The following is a 19,953-nucleotide window of genomic DNA, read 5'->3' as shown; positions in this document are numbered from 1 at the left end:
TGTGTGTGTGTGTGTGTGTGTGTGTGTGTGTGTGTGTGTGTGTGTGTGTGTCATCATGCTAAGCACTGCGTCTCACTTCAGGGATGAGGGAGCATCCTCCCATTGCTGCCTGTGGCTTGTCAGACCACATTGAGAGACTCAAAGCCAATGATGGATTTCGCTTCTCTCAGGAATACGAGGTAACACTTAACCTCTTATTGATGGCTGTCGGGTGAAATGACACACACTTTTTAAGCATACATTACTGTATGTGGAGTAATGTAAACAGCAGGCCAGTTGTTCATTCACATAGAAACTTTTCTGGATTCATCTTAACTTAATATACAGTGTTAGAGTAGGCCAAGTGGAAAACACTTATTAGTCAAAGGCTTTAAATGGTGAGATTGGATAAGCTTAAATTTATGAGTTGCACACTGTTGCTGCTGCACAGCTCTAGTGTAATTCAAATGCAAACATTTGTATATTAAAACATTTATGTACATTCATTTGCATTCAATTGCAAATCCTCAAATGCTGACAGTGTTTGATTTATAACCGGTTGTTTGTTGTGAAAAGTTCCATTTACAACTACTGAACCGACTGCTGATATGCAGTGATGTCATCAAAATTATTTATTTATTAGTTGTGTAAGGTCTTGAACCTTACCCTGTAAAGTGCCTTGAAATAACTTTGGTGTGATTTTGATCAGAACACACCAAACACTGACGTGCCTCCTTGACATGTTTCTGTATGTTGTTGCAGCTCTGCCTTCTTTCTAGGAAGGATATTCGCTGCTTACCTACTGTACAGTCACTAAGGGATTACAGCTTGTTGATGCCCACAAAGGAGGGTCATTTGCATTTAAAGTGGTGAATTTCTATGTGGATAAACTAGACAGGATACTAACAGGAGCAGAAGGTTGGGGGCATATAAATTATCAAACAGTGGCTGGATCAACTTATCCTGAGACACTAGCTGTGGGAGACATGACTGAAGTGATCTCCAGTGCTCATTTGATTTGAAATGCATTTTGTCACATCTCAAATCCAGGTGCACAGCTTATAGCAGACTAACTGTGACTTTTATCTGACACCTCCTGCTTAAAACCCAAAAAGTCAGAAGGATCGTGAGGCCCCGCTTTCACGGTCTTTCATACCTGAGGTCACAGGACATAATGAGATTAACCAGCCAACCCGAAAGCAGCACACAGACAGAGGAGCCACACAGCTGGTCTGACCCAGTTAGGGAGAGAGGTCCATCACAGCATGTCAGTGAGCTCTGCATCTAATCTGCCTGCATGTGCCTTGAGTGTGGGAGGAAACCAACCATTTAGAGATCATTTATATCCACTGCATCAGCTGTAGTGTGCCTGCATGCTGTCTGTTTTTTGGACACATGCTGGCTGGTTATGAAGGACTTAGTGGCCAGTGTGCACACTACTCTATAATGTGCCCTACAACAAACATACAGTAAATGCCTGATATGCCTGACCTTTCACAACCTGACCTCCTGCTGTAAATACTAAGGGCCCAGGTCTCTTACCAAGTCAGAGCCATCACATTGTTACAAGTGCATACCTGCTGTTGACCATCATCATATGGTCCGTACTGTACATGCAGGAGTTTGGTTTGGTTGAACTGATAGTCAGTCAGTGCTGTATTTTAAACCAAACCATTATCTCACACCAAACACGAGCTTTTCCTGGACATACCCAGTTTATTTACGTGTCCTGTGTCTGATCAGATATGGTAAATGGTACAGTAAATGGTTTGAACTTATATAGTGCATTTAAACACCCTTCCGGGATCCAAAGAGCTTTACACTACTTCTGATTGACCCATTCTTTTTCACTTTCATACTCACACACTGATGCCAGACATGTACATTTTTTTGTGAAGGCTTTTTAAAAAAAGCTAACTCCATTCAGCCTATGGCAAGTTTTTACACTAGATGCCCTTCCTGACACAACCCCTTACTAAGGAGATTAAACAGGGGGGACAAGATTGCAATGCGCTAACTACTGCGCCACAGCCGAGGGACATGTGAAGGCATTTTATTATTGTTGATTTTCTTCCAAAACGTAATGTCCAGCTAAATTATTGTAAAGAACCAGAGGGACTATGTCAGAGATGACACCAAGGTTCCTCAGCAAAACCTGAAGCTACATTATGTCATCCACAGTAAAATCTGATTCAATAATGTGTCTCTATGATTTTCAGTTCCAATTATAAAAACCTTGGTTTTATTCAAATTTTCTGTAGTTGAAGAAAGTTACAGGACGTTTTGGATTTGACCTCTTTAAACAAGGTTGAAGTTTGTTTAATAGATCGATAGAACTGAGTGCTATCAGCATAGCAGGATGATTCCTATTAATTGTTCATGCTCTCTGATTACTCTGATAACTTTATTTTCAGTACTAATGCTGCTTCAAATTCAAATGCATGCAGCCCAAACCTTCATTCTTGAACTGCAAACTAAAGAAGAAAAGCCCTGGTCTGGAGCATGTGATCTGAATGCTGGTAGATTGAAGATACTAATGGTTTCGTGCTCACACGCTCTCCCTCCTTATATATTCCTCTGTCTGTCAGTCTATAGATCCAGGACAGCAGTTTACCTGGGAACACTCCAACATGGAGGTTAACAAGTCAAAGAACCGCTATGCAAACGTTGTTGCCTATGACCACTCCAGGGTCCTCCTCACATCTGTGGATGGTAACCACATACAGATACATACAGTTTATTGGGCAACCAAGCCTTATATATTTATGAATAGGTTGCATTTATTATTCTTATCTGCAGGAGTTCCCGGTAGTGACTACATCAACGCCAATTACATTGACGGCTACAGGAAGCAAAATGCTTACATTGCAACACAGGGGCCACTACCAGAGACAGTGGGAGACTTTTGGAGGATGGTGTGGGAGCAGCAAACCTGCACCATTGTCATGATGACACGTCTTGAGGAAAAGTCAAGAGTAAGTCACTGTCATCCACTGATCACAGGTTCATGAACTTTAATTTATGCTGAGACATGGATTTCCGTTATCATAATAATAATAATAATAATAATAATACCTACGGGTATCATCAGACTCAGAGTCTCCACTGTTGCTGTCAAATTGTAATTAAAGGCTTGCTGTACGTGGGATTTATTGGGTTTAGTTGTGTAAGGTCTTGAACCTTACATTGTAAAGTGCCTTGAGATAACCTTGTTGTGATTTGGCGCTATATAAATAAAATTGAATTGAATTGAAAAGTGAATTAGACAGTACTGGATTTAAGTCCTATGAGGCTCAAAATGTTTAAAGCAGTTTTCAATCATTTCAACACCCATATTCAAGGTGACAGACGTCCAGTGTCTGAAACCGATCTGTGCGTGCGTAACCAGATGCGTGTGTGCATAGCCAAATCTGTGTGTGCATAAACCGTTTTGTGCGTGCATAACCAGATACGTGCGTGCGTAATCAAATCTGTGCGTGCGTAAACTGATCTGTGCATCAGTAAACCAATCTGTGTGTGCCTAAACCAATCTGTGCGTGCGTAACCAGATTTGTACTTGTAGACTTAGTGGGGCTGTACCATGCTTAGACTTACTGTATAATTTGGGCCGTTAAAGTTACGCACAAATGTTGTACGTAAAATTGCGCGCAAATGTTGTTAGACAGACTTGGATTTCAGTGCAGGATCTTGGTGCTTCCCGCTGATCAACACCGACTACAAGGAGACAGATGCCCAGTGTTGCCGCAGAATCTCTCAAGATGTCACTGATACCAAAGACACAGGGAGAAAGCTTGGTCTGCGAAATCGCGATCGTTTATTTAGTTCACTCCTTCATATGGAACACCAGTTGACGTTAGCCACTTATCCTGCACTGAAAGCCTGTCTAACAACTGCATTACATATCAGGCTGTTTAAAACCATTGTTAAAGTAAACATGTTTATTGTGGTCTGATAAGTGATCATACAGAATCACAACAGTAGCGTTACTAAAACACACCCACCTTAACTCCAGCTGCATCACAACATAGCATGGCATTGCTAATTACCTTCGGCTAACATGCTACATTGATGTCTGATAGAAACACCAGTTTAATGTTCGCGCAACTGCTTCACCTCTGCAAATCACAAGAGTGACGTCACACTTCATACACATGAATATGAGCCGTCATGTCTGTCTGATCATTAAATATAATTAAAATCATCAGTCAGTGGACTAGCTTGTTGCTGTGTATTGTTGTGGAGCTTTCAGGATCTGCTGTGCCACATCAAATGACTGCAACAACTTCCTTGTTCATTAGCCAATCAGAGTGTGGAGGCAAATTAAGGTCACATTATTTTACTTGTAAATTTAGGTACGATTTGTGCGTAATTTTAACGCCCCAAATTATAAGTGTAAGCATGGTATAGTCCCACTAAGTCTACAAGTACAAGTCTGGTTACGTACGCACAGATTTGATTCCGCACGCACAGATTGGTTTACACACGCACAGAGCGGTTTACGCATGCACAGATCAGTTTATGCATGCACAAATCTAATGTCACCCTAATTTGACTTCATATTTATTGACTTCACATTTATGGCCTTGGCTTCCTTTCATCAGCTTCTGATTGGGGGAGTTTGAGACAGGGGAGTCGTAGACAAGTTATGAGGCAGTTTTGGGTCTGGTGAGTGAAAAACAACAAGGGGAGATTCTAAAACCACATGTGGTTTATTTGTTTTTTTGGTGGGTCACTGGCAGAGTGTTGGTTCCAGGAGCCGAAGGACCCAGGTTCTATGCACCAATCGCAGTAGCTCCCTGTGCTCACCAATTTCAACATTAACCAACAAATATGTGAATCCTCAAGATGGAAACCAGGAAACTAGGTGTAAGTGAGGGACAATAATGACCAGACAGGAACATTAAAAAATACAAATGCTGCAGGGCAGGACTTTAACAGCTACATTATAGTTTGGAAGAAGTCCTTTATGAAGACAAAGTCTTATTTCTCAGATTTCATTCAAGTCAGTTTTGCTCCAGCCTTTAACTTAAAATATATTGATGAGAGCAATGATGAAGTGACCTCTGGGTGCTTCATCCGATGCCAGACAGAAGGCTCATACCATCTTTAAGATAAATGGCTTTGACTATTATGATTATTATCACGGAAAACAATGGATTATCAAACTGATTGGAATGAGTTGATCACACAGACCAAAGAAGGCAACAGCACAGCTGGTCAAGGAAAAGGCAAGGCAGGTGTTACTCACTTTACCTGAGATTGACTGAGTCTGTTTTGGCGGAAACAGTCTTTAGATAGTGGGTTGTTGTACAATATGTGTAAAGGCTCTAAAAACGCTGCTGCTTCAAGAGCTAGATGGGGACATATAGAGCAGGGGTGTCCTGCTAGTTCTCCAACTCTCTGCTGATCACCTTAATCAGGTGTTGGGTGGTTTATCAGCAGCTGACTGACTGATCACACATGATCAATGTGACTAGCAGAGAGAGTTGGAAAACAAGGGAGGAAAGGAGTGGTTTGAGTTTGATGCCCCCGTAGAGGTGGCAAAGCGCCATTTAGACAGTTAATCATTTAGCAATGCTTCTTTGGCTTGTGTCTATGAAGGTGAAGTGTGACCAGTACTGGCCGAGCCGAGGCACAGACACTTATGGAATGATACAGGTGACCGTGCTGGACACAGTGGACCTGGCTACATACAGCGTGCGCACATTCACCCTTTATAAGGTAAGGACGCTTCGTTCTTCATCAGGTAGATGTGGTGCGGTTTAACAAGTGTAGTTCATTACCACTTGTCAATTAGGGCAATTTGCCATCTGAGGTTCCCATTAGATCAGATCAGTCCACTGTAGTACAAACCAGTACAAAACAGATGTAATGATGAATGCTAAACTATCATGTGTTGGCAGAAGCCAACAGGGAAATATGTTTTATTAGACCTCATGTCTTGTAATCGTTTAGCACATTTAGTCGGTTACAGCAGGAAGCAACGTTGCATAAAACCAGCAGGTGTGGGTCATCCTTTGTGTGCTGAACGTGTGCTACAGAATGGCTCCAGTGAGAAGAGAGAGGTTCGACAGTTCCACTTCATGGCCTGGCCTGACCATGGGGTGCCTGAGTATCCCACCCTAACCCTGGCTTTCCTACGTAGAGTCAAGGCCTGTAACCCTCCAGATGCAGGACCCATGGTGGTCCACTGCAGGTATGGTCTCCTTTACATTAACACATACAAAGTGAAAGGTGTTCATTTAATCATTACACACCTCTGGGCTGATTGGATGTGTGTTATGATAAGTAAAACTGCTCAAATGAATGCGTAGTTAGCAGTAGTTAAGGAAAACTTCACAGATTTTCAAAGGGGGTTGACCAAAACGACCTGGGGTAATATTTAAGAATGAAGGGACACTCAGATTGCTCCGTAATTTCTATGCAGAGAAGTTATCATTTGTTCCCCTGGTAAGACACCTTGGCAGATGGTTTGCCGTGGGCTGAAAAACTCCAACTAGTACTTACTGGTTTTCCCTGTACCTGCCCCAGCAACGGTCAGACTGAGAGGCAGGCAAAGGCAGCCTGCTGGAGCAAAACTGCTCTGTCCGCTATTGTTTTTTCTTGCGTACATATACAGCACTAAAATTTAGACTGTAGATTATTTATAAGTCAGACAGTTCTTCAGCACAGTCTGATATTTGTGGTAAGTTGTATCAGCCAGAGTACGAGTTATGCCGTTTGGAGAAGGACCAGGCTGCCTGTAAGGAACAGGCACCCGCAGCAGAGCCAAAGGCCAGCATAAGATAAGATAAGATAAGATAAGATAAGATAAGATAAGATAAGATAAGATAAGATAAGATAAGATAAGATAAGATAAGATAAGATAAGATAAGATAAGATAAGATAAGATAAGATAAGATCTTTATTCGTCCCACACTGGGGAAATTTCCACATTTCAGCAGCAGTACAAAACAAGAGCAGAATCAAAATTATGTACAGTTTAAGTAAATTAGAAAATGTATCCTATGTATACACAAATGCACACTGAGGTGTTGGGTAATTCCACCATGGACTGACCGGATATTGCACAAGGTAAAGGTTTGCCCAAACATTTGTATGGTTACCACAATATAAGGTGACAATTGTAGTAACAATTACAATAACAGTGATGTACTAGGAGCAGCTTATGTTGTAAGGTCTTACAGCAGCAGGTCCTTCAGACACTTAGGATGTATCAGTCTGTCACTGAAGGAGCTGCATAGTGATAACACCGTTTTTTACAGGGGGTGGGCATCGTTTTCCATCATGGATGATAGCTTAGCTACCATCCTCCTTTCTCCCACCTCCTGCACTGAATCAAAAGGCAGCCCCAGACTGGAGCTGGCCTTCTCAACCAGCTTCTCTATTCGCTTCCTTTCTGCTGCTGAGATACAGCTGCACCAGCAGACCACTTCATAAAAGATGGCTGTTGCCACAACAGAGTCATAAAAGTTCTTTAGGAGTGGTTCCTGGACTCCAAAAGACCTCAGTCTCCTTAACAGATAGAGTCTGCTCTGTCCTTTTTTATGAAGTGTGTCTGTATTGTATGATCAGTCCAGTTTATATTGTTGAGGTGAACACCCAAGTACCAAGCTCGGGTCCTCTACCAGAGGCCAGGGAGCTTGAGGGTTCTGCGCAGTATCCTTGCTGTTCCTAGGACTGCACTTTTCTGGACTGAGATGTCGGATGTTTTTCCAGGGATCTGTTGTAGCCACTCCTCCAGTTTGGGGGTCACTGCCCCCAGTGCTCCAATCACCACAGGCAGCACTGCAGCCTTCACCTTCCAAGCCTTCTCCAGTTCTTCTCTGAGCCCTTGGTATTTCTCTAGTTTCTCATGTTCCTTTTTCCTGATGTTGCCATCGCTTGATTTGCCACATCCACCACTACGGCTTTCCTCTGCTCTTTGTCCACCACCACAATGTCTGGTTGGTTCGCCATTACCATTCTGTATCTGGAAGTCCCACAGGATTTTGGCTCACTAGTTCTCTACCACCTTGGGAGGCGTTTCCCACTTTGACCTTGGGGTTTCCAGTCCATACTCTGCGCAGATGTTCCTGTATACTATGCCACTCACTTGGTTATGGCGTTCCATGTATGCTTTCCCTGCCAGCATCTTACACCCTGCAGTTATGTGCTGGACCGTCTCAGGGGCCTCTTTGCACAGTCTACACCTTGGGTCTTGTCTGGTGTGGTAGATCTGGGCCTCTATGGCTCTGGTGCTCAGGGCCTGCTCCTGTGCAACCAGGATGAGTGCCTCTGTGCTGTCTTTCCGCCCAGCCCTTTCAAGCCATTGGTAGGATTTGTTGAGATCAGCCACTTCAGTTATGTTCCGGTGGTACATCCCGTGTAAGGGCTTTTCCTCCCATGATGGTCCCTCTTCCAGCATCTCATCCTCTGTTCTCCACTCCCTGAGACATTCACTCAGCACGTCATCTGTCGGGTCCATGTACTTATGGATCTTGGATGTTTCATCCCGGATAGTGGCTCTTACGCTCACTAGTCCTCGGCCTCCTTCCTTGCGGCTAGCGTACAGTCTCAGGGTGCTGGATTTGGGGTGGAACCCTCCATGCATGGTGAGGAGCTTTCGTGTCTTAACATCTGTGGTCTGTATCTCTTCCTTTGGCCACCTTATTATTCTCGCAGGGTATCTGATCACTGGCAGGGCATAGCTGTTTATTGCCCGGGATTTGTTCTTGCCATTGAGCTGGCTTCTTAGGACTTGCCTTCCTCGTTGGAGGTATTTGGCTGTTGCCGCATTCCTTGTTGCCTGTTCAAGGTTGCCGTTTGCCTGTGGTATTCCAAGGTACTTGTAATTGTCCTCAATGTCTGCTATTGTTCCTTCTGGGAGTGAGACCCCTTCTGTGTGGATTACCTTGCCTCTCTTTGTCACCATCCTCCCACATTTCTTGACATCCCAATGTCCGAGCTGTAGATCCTGGTGGTGTGGATCAGCAAGTTGATGTCTCGCTCACTATTGGCGTACAGCTTGATGTCACCAATGTAGAGGAGGTGACTTATGGTGGCCCCGTTCCAGAGTCTGTATCCATAGCCAGACTTGTTTATTATTTGGCTGAGGGGGTTCAGACCTATGCAGAACAGCATTGGGGACAGTGCATCTCCTTGGTATATGCCACATTTGATGGATACTTGGGCAAGTGGCTTCCTATTGGCTTTGAGGGTGGTTCTCCACAACCTCATAGTTTGCAATGAAGGCCCTTAGAGTTCTATTGATGTTGTACAGCTCCAAGCATTCAGTGATCCATGTGTGTGGCATTGAGTCATAGGCTTTCTTGTAGTCAATCCAGGCTATGCACAGGTTGGTGTGTCGCACTCTGTAGTCTTGGGTGACTCTTCTGTCTACCAGGAGTTGGTGTTTGACTCCTCTGGTAACCTTACCAATGCCCTTCTGTGCTTCGCTCATGTATTGACCTATGTGCCCACTTATCTTAGCTGCAATGATGCCTGACATGAGCTTCCATGTTGTGGAGAGACAGTACTGACTGTACCTTTTGAGAGATCCTTCATTATCAGGATCGTTTGCCCTTCGGTTAGCCATGTGAGTCCCATTCCTTAGCAGCTGGTTCATTTGTGCTGCCAGGCACTCATGGATTGCAGTGAGCTTCTTTAGCCAGTAGGCATGGATCATGTCAGGGCCAGGTGCTGTCCAGTTTTTCATACCTTTCATACCTCTTATAACAAAGACACTCTTTGTTGGATGTATGCCACTGTGATAGTCACTGGATTCTGTTCAGGGAAGTTGCTGTGGTCTTCTCTCAGATCCACCAGCCACTGTGCATCACTTTTGTGTGATGCCTCCCTTTCCCATATACCTTTCCAGTACTGTTCAGTTTCCAGCCTTGGTGGGTATGCTCTGCTGTTATTACCCTGCCATTGAGAGTACACTTTCGCAGGTTGTGTTGCGAACAGCCGGTTTATTCGTCTGGCTTCGTTGTCTCTGGTGTATCTCTTTAGGCGGCTGGCCAAGGCTTGTAGCCTTTGCTTGGCAGTTTCGAATGCTTCAGGTATGGTATTTGGCTGTACCTCTTGGGCATCGGTCTTTTCATTGCACCTCTCTGGGCCTCTGTCATTTGGCTCACTTCCCTCCGAGCTGCCTTGATTTTTGCCTCCAACCTTTGTTTCTCATGGCTCCCATGGTTGCTCTTATAGCAAAGCACCTCTAGGATCACTGATGCTGAAGCGTATATCAGCTCATTGGTTTTTGTGATTGTTGTGGTAGGGATCGCTCTCAATGCTGCATTCACATCTTCCATGAGACTCTCTGATGGTACTTCACTTAGCCGTTGTAGTTGTGTTCAAGGTTGCATGTTCAATCTCGCCATGATCTTATCTTTCAGGTCAGTCGCTGCCTCGCTCAGTGTGTCTGTGCTCATTTGGGGCTTTGTACCCAATTTCCGGTTGGGGTGAAATCTCCCCTCTGACCTGGCGTCCTGTCTCCTCCTTGCCGTAGCATTTGTGTTGTATCTCGTCAATATAGCAGTTAATGTTTGTGGATGTTGGAACACTGAGCTACTAGTTGCTTCGCCGTCAGCCTTGAATGTGGGTTCTCCGTTCCCATTCACCGCACATTCTTTGCATGTAACCCCTCTGACTAGGATTACTTGAGTAGTAGCAACAGAGCCTTGTTCTCGCATCTCAGCCATTTCTTTCTTGTTCCAGTAGCCCACTTCTCACCAAGGTGCTCTGGTTCCCCAACACCTGACGCAGACCTTGTTACAACGACAACTGCAACGGCTAAGTGAAGTACCATCAGAGAGTGTTAGCTTATTTTGCTAATGCTAGCCTGTATATTAGTTCTGACTGGCTGGCAGCAACTAATTCAATATTACTACTTCATTTTGTAGCCAAAATCAGCCGTTTCCTTCCTCTTGGATGAAGTTGTGAATTCTACTGCCAACAGGGGAAAGTGTGTTAGGGAACATTTAGTTTTGCTTGCAAACAAAGTGAAGCTTAGCTTCGACTAGTTTCAGGATTCCATGGACAAACCAGAAAACAGAAGTTTGAGTACAGTTAGTACTCAGTGTTTTGGACTGTTAGCAATAACTGTATCATTTTTCTAATCTTTATAGTTTATTATTCTTCTTCCATACGTTTTTCGACATCTAACTAGTCCCACATACTTTCAGCTGTGATCTCTCCACCAGGGCCAGACGCCAGTGAAAGAGCCCACCCCCGGCCCTAAATGTATATGTATTTGGCTAAGTATGAGGAACTTTGGGAGATTGCCAGTTCCCCGAGGGGTCCAGCAGACAGAGCCATCAACGTGAAGGCTCTGTCCACTGGCCCCCCCGGAGTGAGCCCCCAAATTCCTGGACGAGTGTACACAGTATGACTAATGAAATTAAAACTGCAGCGTATCCCACTTGGGAGGGACGCAACCACCTTCCGGTAGCCCCTTGCAGACCTAAGTGGATGAATGTGGAGAAATGTAGTTTGGAAGCAAAGCACCGCGGTCCGCAGAGCCAGGTTCCCGACTAGCTCTGCTACCCATCCCACGGCCCCCCAAAACCCCCAGCCAGGAAGAGACAGCCGAGACCTGGGTACCGCAGTAGTACTGCCCACGCACCACACGCAGCGCAGCAAGGGCCATCCTCACCCTTCTTTCACACTTACCCATTCTCTCGCTCAAGTATGCCCATGCTCGCTCCGTGTAGTGCTACACTCAAACCTACACACATACTCTGCGGTTGTGCATTGAGGGCCAACCTCCGCCCAGGGCCCAATGAAGGCCGCAACCCGAGTAATCCGCCAACCCCCCCCCCCGGCGACAGGCCGGAGCAGTTACCAAAATGTGTGTTCAATGTCTATCTGTCAGGTTTTAGTCCTGTTCCTAGTCATGTCCCAGTTTTATTTTGAAAGGACGTCGGCTCCACGTTCCAGACGCCGCCGTGTCGGTTCAAGCCCAGGTCTACACCGCCGTCACTGTTCCTCAGCCTGCGCCAGTCACAGACACTCAGCCGACAGCCAGTCGGCGCTCGGGGCGACATCGACGGGGGCCCGGTTCCAAGGTGCAGGGCCCAGAGACCTTGGTTGCTGCAGAGGAACTGTCTGGTTCTTCAGACATCTATCCCACATCCATCGCAGGCATTCCAGACAGTGTCCACCAGCGGATCCGCCTCCACTGTACTCCAGTTTTGTTCCTCTTTGCACATTTTTCGGACACAGTCGATTCAACATCTGACCAGAACACCAAGGAGTACCTTTTCCAGGAAGCGGCCGCTCTCATCCTGAGAGAACCTGCATTGCACGCGAGGCCCTGGAACTCTCGGAGCCGCAGTCAGCAGCCGCTTCAGTTCCTGCGCCTCAGCCTGTTTCAGTTCCTGCGTCTTAGTCAGCATCAGTCCCTGCCTTGACGTTAGTGCAGACATCACATTACGCTCAGGCTCCAGTTCAGTCCCGTCACGCTCAGGCTCCAGTTCAGTCCCATCACGCTCAGGCTCAAGTTCAGTCCTGTCACGCTCAGGCTTCAGTTCAGTCATGTCACGCTCAGGCCCCAACCTCAACCCTGCCAGGTGGCACAACACGCCGGTCAAGCTTTGCTTTAGCCCTCCAGGCGGAGGTCGTTTCAGCTCCTGTCGGCCCCCAGGCGGAGGTCGTTTCAGCTCCTGTCGGCCTCCAGGCGAAGGCCGTTTCAGCTTCAGCTTCTGTCGGCCTTGAAGAGGTCGTTCCAGTCTCAGTTCCTGTCGGCCTCGAAGAGGTTATTCCTGCCTCTGTTTCTGTTGGCCTCGAAGAGGTCATCCCAGCCTCAGTTCCTGTCGGCCTCCAAGAGGTCGTCCCAGCCTCCGGTCCTGTCAGCCTCCAAGGAGGGTTAGTTTGGCCCTCAGACGTTCCTGAAGGGGTCCCTCCTGCTCCTGTTCCCGCCGGCCACAAAGAGGTTCCTCCAGGCTTCGGTGACACCAGCCAAGGGGTCGTTCCTGGTGGTTCTGGTGGTCACGCCCCATTCCATCCCAGTGAGTCTGGGCCGGTTCAGGCCGATCCGGAGCCTGGGGTCTCTTGTTTCTTTGTGCCCAGGAGCCGTCCCTGGAGGTGCCGGAGGTTCCTGTGGGGACCAGTCCGCATCGGATCCTGGCGGTCCGGCACGGACCGCGCTTGCATTGGTTCCTGGTGGTCCGGCACCGACCGCACCTGTATCGGTTACTGGTGGTCTGGAACAGTGGTAGAAGTCCTGGGGGGAGGGGTACTGTCAGGTTTTAGTTCTGTTCCTAGTCATGTCCCAGTTTTATTTTGAAAGGACTTTGTTTTCATTCATGTTGTCATGTTTTGGTTTCAGTTTCCGGTTTTATTTTGAAGCACTTCCCATCTCACCCACGTCTCAGCTGTTTCCATGCCAGTCCCAGTTAATCACGCACACCTGACAATAATCATGTAAGCACCACCAGTATTTAGTCACCACCTCACACAGCAGTCAGACGCCAGATCGTCGCGTGTACACACCACTTTCAAGCACTCTCGCATATCTTACCGTTTTTTTGATTGTGTTTCTGAACCTGACTGCTCTCTGCCTGTACCGTCGCTGTGAAAATCCTGGTAACGTACCTGACCGTCTGACCAAGAGATAACCCTTTTCCTTACCTGTACTTCTGCCGTGCTCACTCGATGTCGAAACCTTGCCTGTCCCCGGATCTGAGTTTGCCTGTTCCCTTGTACTCACAGCTGTGATCCTCTGTAAATAACCCTGCTTACGTTGTCTTCACTAAAACCACCAACCTGTCCGCGCTGTGCATGTGGGTCCAATACGTGCACTCCCTGACACTATCCAGGATGAGTCTGCTGGCATGGGTTTTATCCATTTGTGGACATGGTTGAATCACATTTACTTTAAAATTTCCCCGTTTGTCATTTTAAGGATTTAATATGAAGCATTAACAATACATCACTTAGTTTCTTTTTTTCTTTTTTTCTTATTTTTAATGTATGCATCATTACACAGCAGTTAGACTTATTATAGGATTTGGCTAAAACTTTAACATAACGAGACCACATATTGGTCTCAAATGGGTGTAAGTGCTCAGCTTCCAGGTCTTTCCAGACCAAGTCCTTAACAAGTGTCGTCGACCATCTCCTGGTCCAGTTTCGATGACGTCCATCATGACATTCCCCTGTTAAGATTCCTTCCTCATAGAGAACAAAGAAGATGAACATGATAACTGTGCAGAATACTGCTATGAGTGGTCGACTTCCACCCCTACTCAGTGTCAGCCAGAGGAATCACTCCTTTACAGTGGCTCTGATGGATCCACATGGCACGTTCAGCTATCTTCACTGCAGTGGGTGTGGTGAGTAGGGCAGTGTAGGGGCCTTCCCACCGTATATGGGACCAGTTCTTTCTTTTGATGACCATTATCAGGATCTGCTCACATGGCTTAATGGCTGAATCCTGTGGAGACAGAACACAATCTCAAAGATAATTTGTATTTACAACTTTTTTCCTTTAACATTTTGCACATCCAATCTGCTAGGGTGTGAGTGTCTTCTGGCTTTTCTATCACATCAGTTAAGATGGGGAGTATCTCATAGATGATCTCAAATGGGGTTATCTCCTGTAGGAGTTATTCTCATATATGTCTTTACTAGGTCCAAGCATGGGCCATGGTCTCCCTGTCTGCTCCATAGTTTTCTTCAATTCAATTCAATTCAATTTTATTTATATAGCGCCAAATCACAACAAAGTTATTTCAAGGCACTTTACAAAGTAAGGTTTAAAACCTCACACAACTAAACCCAACAAATCCCAAATACAGCAAGCATTTAATTTGACAGCAACAGTGGAGAGGAAAAACTCCCTCTCTAACGAGGAAGAAACCTCCAGCAGAACCAGACTGGATGTGGGCGGCCATCTGCCTCGACCGGTTGGGGTGAGAGGATAGAGAGATAGAAAAGAACAGCAACAGCAACAAGCAACAACAAGCAACAACAGAGCACAGGCAGGATGGTAGGACCAGGGACTGGATGCAGGCAGGATGGTTGGATCCGCAGCTGCCCATCACAGACACCAAACTTTGAGTCCAATGATACCTGTGGGTGAGGACAGAGAGGGAGAAAGAGTGGGGGTGGGGGGGGGGGGAGAGGAGAGAAGCACAACTACTGGACAGAAAGAGACAAGGTTAGTTAAACATGGGACAATGATGGGAGGTTATGGGACAGAGGAGGTAGAAGGAAACAGAGGAGCTCAGTGTATAAATTAAGTCCCCCAGCAGTCTATGTCTATTGCAGCTTAACTAAGAGATGGTTCCTGTGACTAGCAATAATTGCCAGTGACCTGAACCATCTCTAACTATAAGCTTTATCAAAAAGGAAGGTTTTAAGCCTAATCTTAAAGGTGGAGAGTGTGTCAGCTTCTCGAACCTGAAGAGGGAGCTGGTTCCAGAGGAGAGGAGCTTGGTAGCTAAAAGCTCTGCCCCCTGTTCTACATTTAAACACTCTAGGAACCGCAAGTAGCCCAGCGCTCTGAGAACGAAGTGTTCTGCTGGGAGCATAAGGAACTATAAGGTCTTTAAGATAAGAAGGAGCTTTATCATTGAGTACTTTGTATGTGAGTAGGAGAATTTTAAATTCTATCCTACATTTTACAGGCAGCCAGTGCAGAGAAGCTAATGTAGGAGAAATGTGATCTCTCTTTCTAAGTCCTGTCAGAACTCTGGCTGCAGCATTTTGAATGAGCTGTAGGCTTTTTAAGGAGCTGTTAGGACATCCTATGAGTAAGGAGTTACAGTAGTCCAGCCTAGAGGTAACAAATGCATGGATCAGTTTCTCTGCATCGCTCTGAGAGAGGATGCTTCTGATTTTAACTATATTTCTAAGGTGGAAGTAGGCGGTTCTGGAGATTTGTTTAATGTATGATGTAAAAGAGAGATCCTGGTCAAACATGACACCAAGGTTCCTCACAGTAGAATCTGAAGCTAATGTTATGCCATCCAGGGTGGCTATCTGACTCAATAGTGTCTCTCTCAGATTTTTAGGCCCAACAATAAGAATCTCGGTTTTATCTGAGTTTAGTTGAAGGAAGTTTTGGGACATCCAGGATTTGATGTCTTTTAAACAACCCTGAATTTTGACTAGTTGATCTGTTTCATTTGGTTCCAAGGACATGTATAGCTGAGTATCATCTGCGTAAAAATTAAAATTAATAGAATGCTTTCTAATAATCTCACCTAGAGGAGACATGTATAAGCTAAACAGAATTGGACCCAGCACAGAACCCTGTGGAACTCCATAGCTAATCCTTGTGCGTGTGGAGAATTTATCATTAACATGAACAAACTGGAATCTGTTCAACAAATAGGATTTAAACCATCCCAATGCTGTTCCATTAATCCCGATTCTATGTTCTAGTGTCTGTAATAGAATGTGATGATCAATTGTATCAAATGCAGCACTAAGATCTAACAGGACAAGGACAGAAACTAGACCATTATCCGAAGCTAATAGAAGATCATTAGTGACTCTAACCAGAGCTGTTTCTGTGCTATGATGTTTTCTAAATCCTGACTGAAAATCTTCATACAGGTTATTCCCACTAAGGTGGTCAGATAATTGTTTAGCCACGATTTTTTCCAGAATCTTGGAAATAAAGGGTAAATTTGAAATGGGCCTATAGTTGGCTAGTTGTCCAGGGTCAAGGGTTGGTTTTTTTCAATAGAGGTTTGACCACAGCCACCTTAAAAGCCTGTGGTACATAGCCTAGTTGTAAAGATTGGTTGATTTGATTTAATATGGATGAGCTGATTAAAGGTAGAACTTCTTTGAGTAATCTGGTTGGGATTGGATCTAAAAGACAAGTGGACGACTTGGAAGAGTTAATTATTGAGGTTAACTCCATATGAGTTATGGGGGAGAAGCTGTCTAGGCAAGACAGAGGATTTAATAAATTTAAAGTTGATGGATCTAGACAGTGCTTTCTGTCATTTGGAAGAAGTCGCTGCTGAATGTTTTTTCTAATGATGATAATTTTATTAGTAAAGTAGTTCATAAAGTCATTGCTGCTGAGATTTAAGGGGATAGTAGACTCAATACAGCTATGACTCTTTGTCAGCCTGGCTACAGTGCTGAAAAGAAACCTAGGGTTGTTTTTGTTTTCCTCAATTAGGGAGAAATAATATGTTTTTCTAGCAGCACAAAGTTTTTTTTTTATATTTCATTAGACTGTCCTTCCATGCAATGCAGTTTACATTTATTTTGTTGGAACGCCACTGTCTTTCTAGTTGTCTAGTCCTTTGCTTTAGACTGCGGATGTCTGAGTTATACCACGGAGCTAACCTCCTCTGATTCACTGTCTTCTTCTTCAGAGGAGCCACTGTGTCTAACATTGTACGTAGAGAAGCTGCAGCATCATCTACAAGACAGTCAACCTGTTCATAAGGATTAAGGTGACTGTTCTCTGTGTATCTGCAAGACATTGAGGCAAAAGATGATGGAATCATCTGCTTGAATCTGGCAACAGCATTGTCAGATAAACATCTGCTATAGTAACATTTCTTTCCAGCTGTTATAGGGTCAGTTGTGCTAAATTCAAAAGTTAATAAGAAATGGTCAGATAATAGAGGGTTTTGGGGAAGAACTATTAAATTATCAATTTCAACCCCATATGTCAGGACAAGATCTAGGGTGTGGTTAAAACGATGAGTGGGTTCATTTACCTGCTGTGTAAAACCAATAGTGTCTATTAAGGAGTTAAAAGCAGTGCTGAGACAGTTGCTGTCAACATCTACATGAATGTTAAAGTCTCCCACTACAATGACTTTATCTGTGCTAAGAACTAAGTCAGATAAGAATTCAGAGAATTCAGTTAAGAACTCTGAATATGGAGCAGGAGGACGGTAAACAATACAAAACACAACTGGTTTCTGAGTTTTAGAGTCTGGGTGAGAAAGGCTCAGAGTGAGGCTCTCAAATGAGTTATAACTATGTTTAGGTTTAGGGGTAATTAATAAATCTGATTTATAAACTGCTGCTACTCCTCCACCTCTACCTGTACTTCTTGGAACATGATAGTTGATGTGACTCATTGGAGTCGACTCATTTAAAGTAACATATTCATCCTGCTGCAGCCAGGTTTCAGTGAGACAGAACAGATCTATGTGATGTTCACTTATCAAGTCATTTATTAAAAAGGATTTAGATGAGAGAGATCTGATATTTAACTAGAAAAAGTAATTTCTCGAGAAATTACGTGGGAGAGCTGATCTGCTGCCGCAACGATGACAAACGCTGATTAAGCTGCTGACGTCAAAAAGTTGACTACGTCCAAAAGTTAACTACGGCAAAACGATGAAAACGATGAAAACGATGAAAACGATGAAAACGAGAAAACGTTGACAAAGATTAAAACAATGACAAAAGATGGAGATTAAAAAGATAATGATTAAAAAGATGACCAAGGTAAAAAGATGTCAAAGATTAAAAAGTTGACCAGAGTGCATTGTTGACAATCATAAATAAGCTGACTATCTTTTTGATTTGAAGAAAGTATTTGTAAATAATTACCTAACTGTGTAATAGTTTAATAACTAGTAGAAATTTACCAGTCAGAAACGAAAATCTTGCCATTTAAGGTAATAAATTACATTGGTGCTTTTATTTTGAAAGGACTTAGAGGTTGTGTGTGGGCAATTACTAAACTATAAAATAGTCTTTAGATAGTCATAATTTATCATTCAATAGCAAGAATAGCCCTATTAAAGTAAAAGATTTAGATTTAGCCCTTTCAGAATAAAATCACCCTAATAAGTGTGAGTGGTTATTTGCTGAACTCTAAAGTGTCTCATTAACGATTGGTAAGTATTCAGAACCAGAAATGTTCTAATCAATCTTGCCATTAAAGGTAATAAATTGTAATTGGTGCTTTTATTTTGAAAGGATTTAGAGGAAACGTGTGGGGGTAATAGCATAACTGTCAATTAGTCTTTAAATAATCATAATTAACCATTCAAAGGCAAAAATGGTGCAGTTAAAGCTAATAATTGGCATTGGTGCTTTTATTTTGAAAGGATGTAGAGGAAGCATGTGTGGGTAATTACTAAACTGTTAATCTATCTTTAAATAGTCATAATTACCCATCTAAAAGCAGAAATATTGCTATTAAAGCTAAATATTTGGCTTGGTGCTTTTATTTTGAAAGGATTTAGAGGAAGTGTGTGCTTAATTACTACACAATCCAATAGTGTAGTTGAGTAATCAGTAATAAGCATGGAACTGCTGTCTACACTGAGAATCAGGAGTTTGACCTGTCAGTGAAATCTGCAGCTGCGCCGTCGCCATGGAGACGAAAGGCGGGAAAATCAGGCTCACTCTGCTCTGTAAAAGCAGAGTTTCACCCTGTATAAACAGGCTTGTTCCAGCTAAACCATAATAGTTATCACAAAAATTATTTCATTTTACAAGTCCCAAGTCTTCAATGAGCAAATGGTGTGAATTTTATGTTTGAGGACAAATGTTTGTAGCCGCAGTCGCAATTTCAAAATACTTCTCCTCTTGTTTTTCTCCCCAGACGTCTGCCGAAAATTATCATTAGAGTCTATGGGAGAATTTCGGGATCTCTCTGCGCTTTGAGGTTGATAGCGACTAAAGTATAGGTCTGAGAGTAAAGCCAGACACATCATTAGAAAGAAGACAAGTATGACTACGATTTACTGAAATAATTACATTGATAGAGTGAAAATTGTGGCTGTAGTGACGAGTTAAAGACAGAAGTTCTATCTTAAAAAAACGTCCCCTCGCACTCTGGCTGTGACATCACGCACTCTAAATAACCCAATACACACTAATGGAAAAGATGAAAATTGACCAAAAACCACCCAATATTTAAACTGCTATAAATCAGAAACTATTAAAGATATTTTAACGATTTCTGGAAGATTAATAGTTGAATAGTTGAAGATTATTTTGTAGTTTAAATGGTGTCTGTAGCCTAAAGTATGCGGAAGTAGTTAAAGCTGA

General features: G+C 43.9%; 1 protein-coding gene across 8 annotated transcripts in view; it reads left to right on the top strand.

Moving 5' to 3' along the window:
- Positions 1 to 19,953, top strand: part of ptprfa (protein tyrosine phosphatase receptor type Fa) — a 209,463-nt gene that overhangs the window by 151,432 nt on the left and 38,078 nt on the right. For all 8 annotated transcript variants that reach the window (XR_008694380.1, XM_041070385.2, XM_041070384.2 and 5 more), the window contains 5 exons: positions 82 to 179; positions 2,568 to 2,691; positions 2,779 to 2,954; positions 5,581 to 5,700; positions 6,021 to 6,175. Coding sequence is in view for 7 of the 8 variants with exons in the window: in XM_041070385.2 (XP_040926319.1) it covers positions 82 to 179; positions 2,568 to 2,691; positions 2,779 to 2,954; positions 5,581 to 5,700; positions 6,021 to 6,175 (673 nt within the window). In the remaining variant the exon portion in view is untranslated. The remainder of the gene's footprint in view (positions 1 to 81; positions 180 to 2,567; positions 2,692 to 2,778; positions 2,955 to 5,580; positions 5,701 to 6,020; positions 6,176 to 19,953) is intronic.

This window comes from Betta splendens, chromosome 4, assembly GCF_900634795.4.
Source record: "Betta splendens chromosome 4, fBetSpl5.4, whole genome shotgun sequence".
Classification (NCBI taxonomy): Eukaryota; Metazoa; Chordata; class Actinopteri; order Anabantiformes; family Osphronemidae; genus Betta; species Betta splendens.
This window is presented reverse-complemented; position numbering and strand designations above follow the sequence as displayed.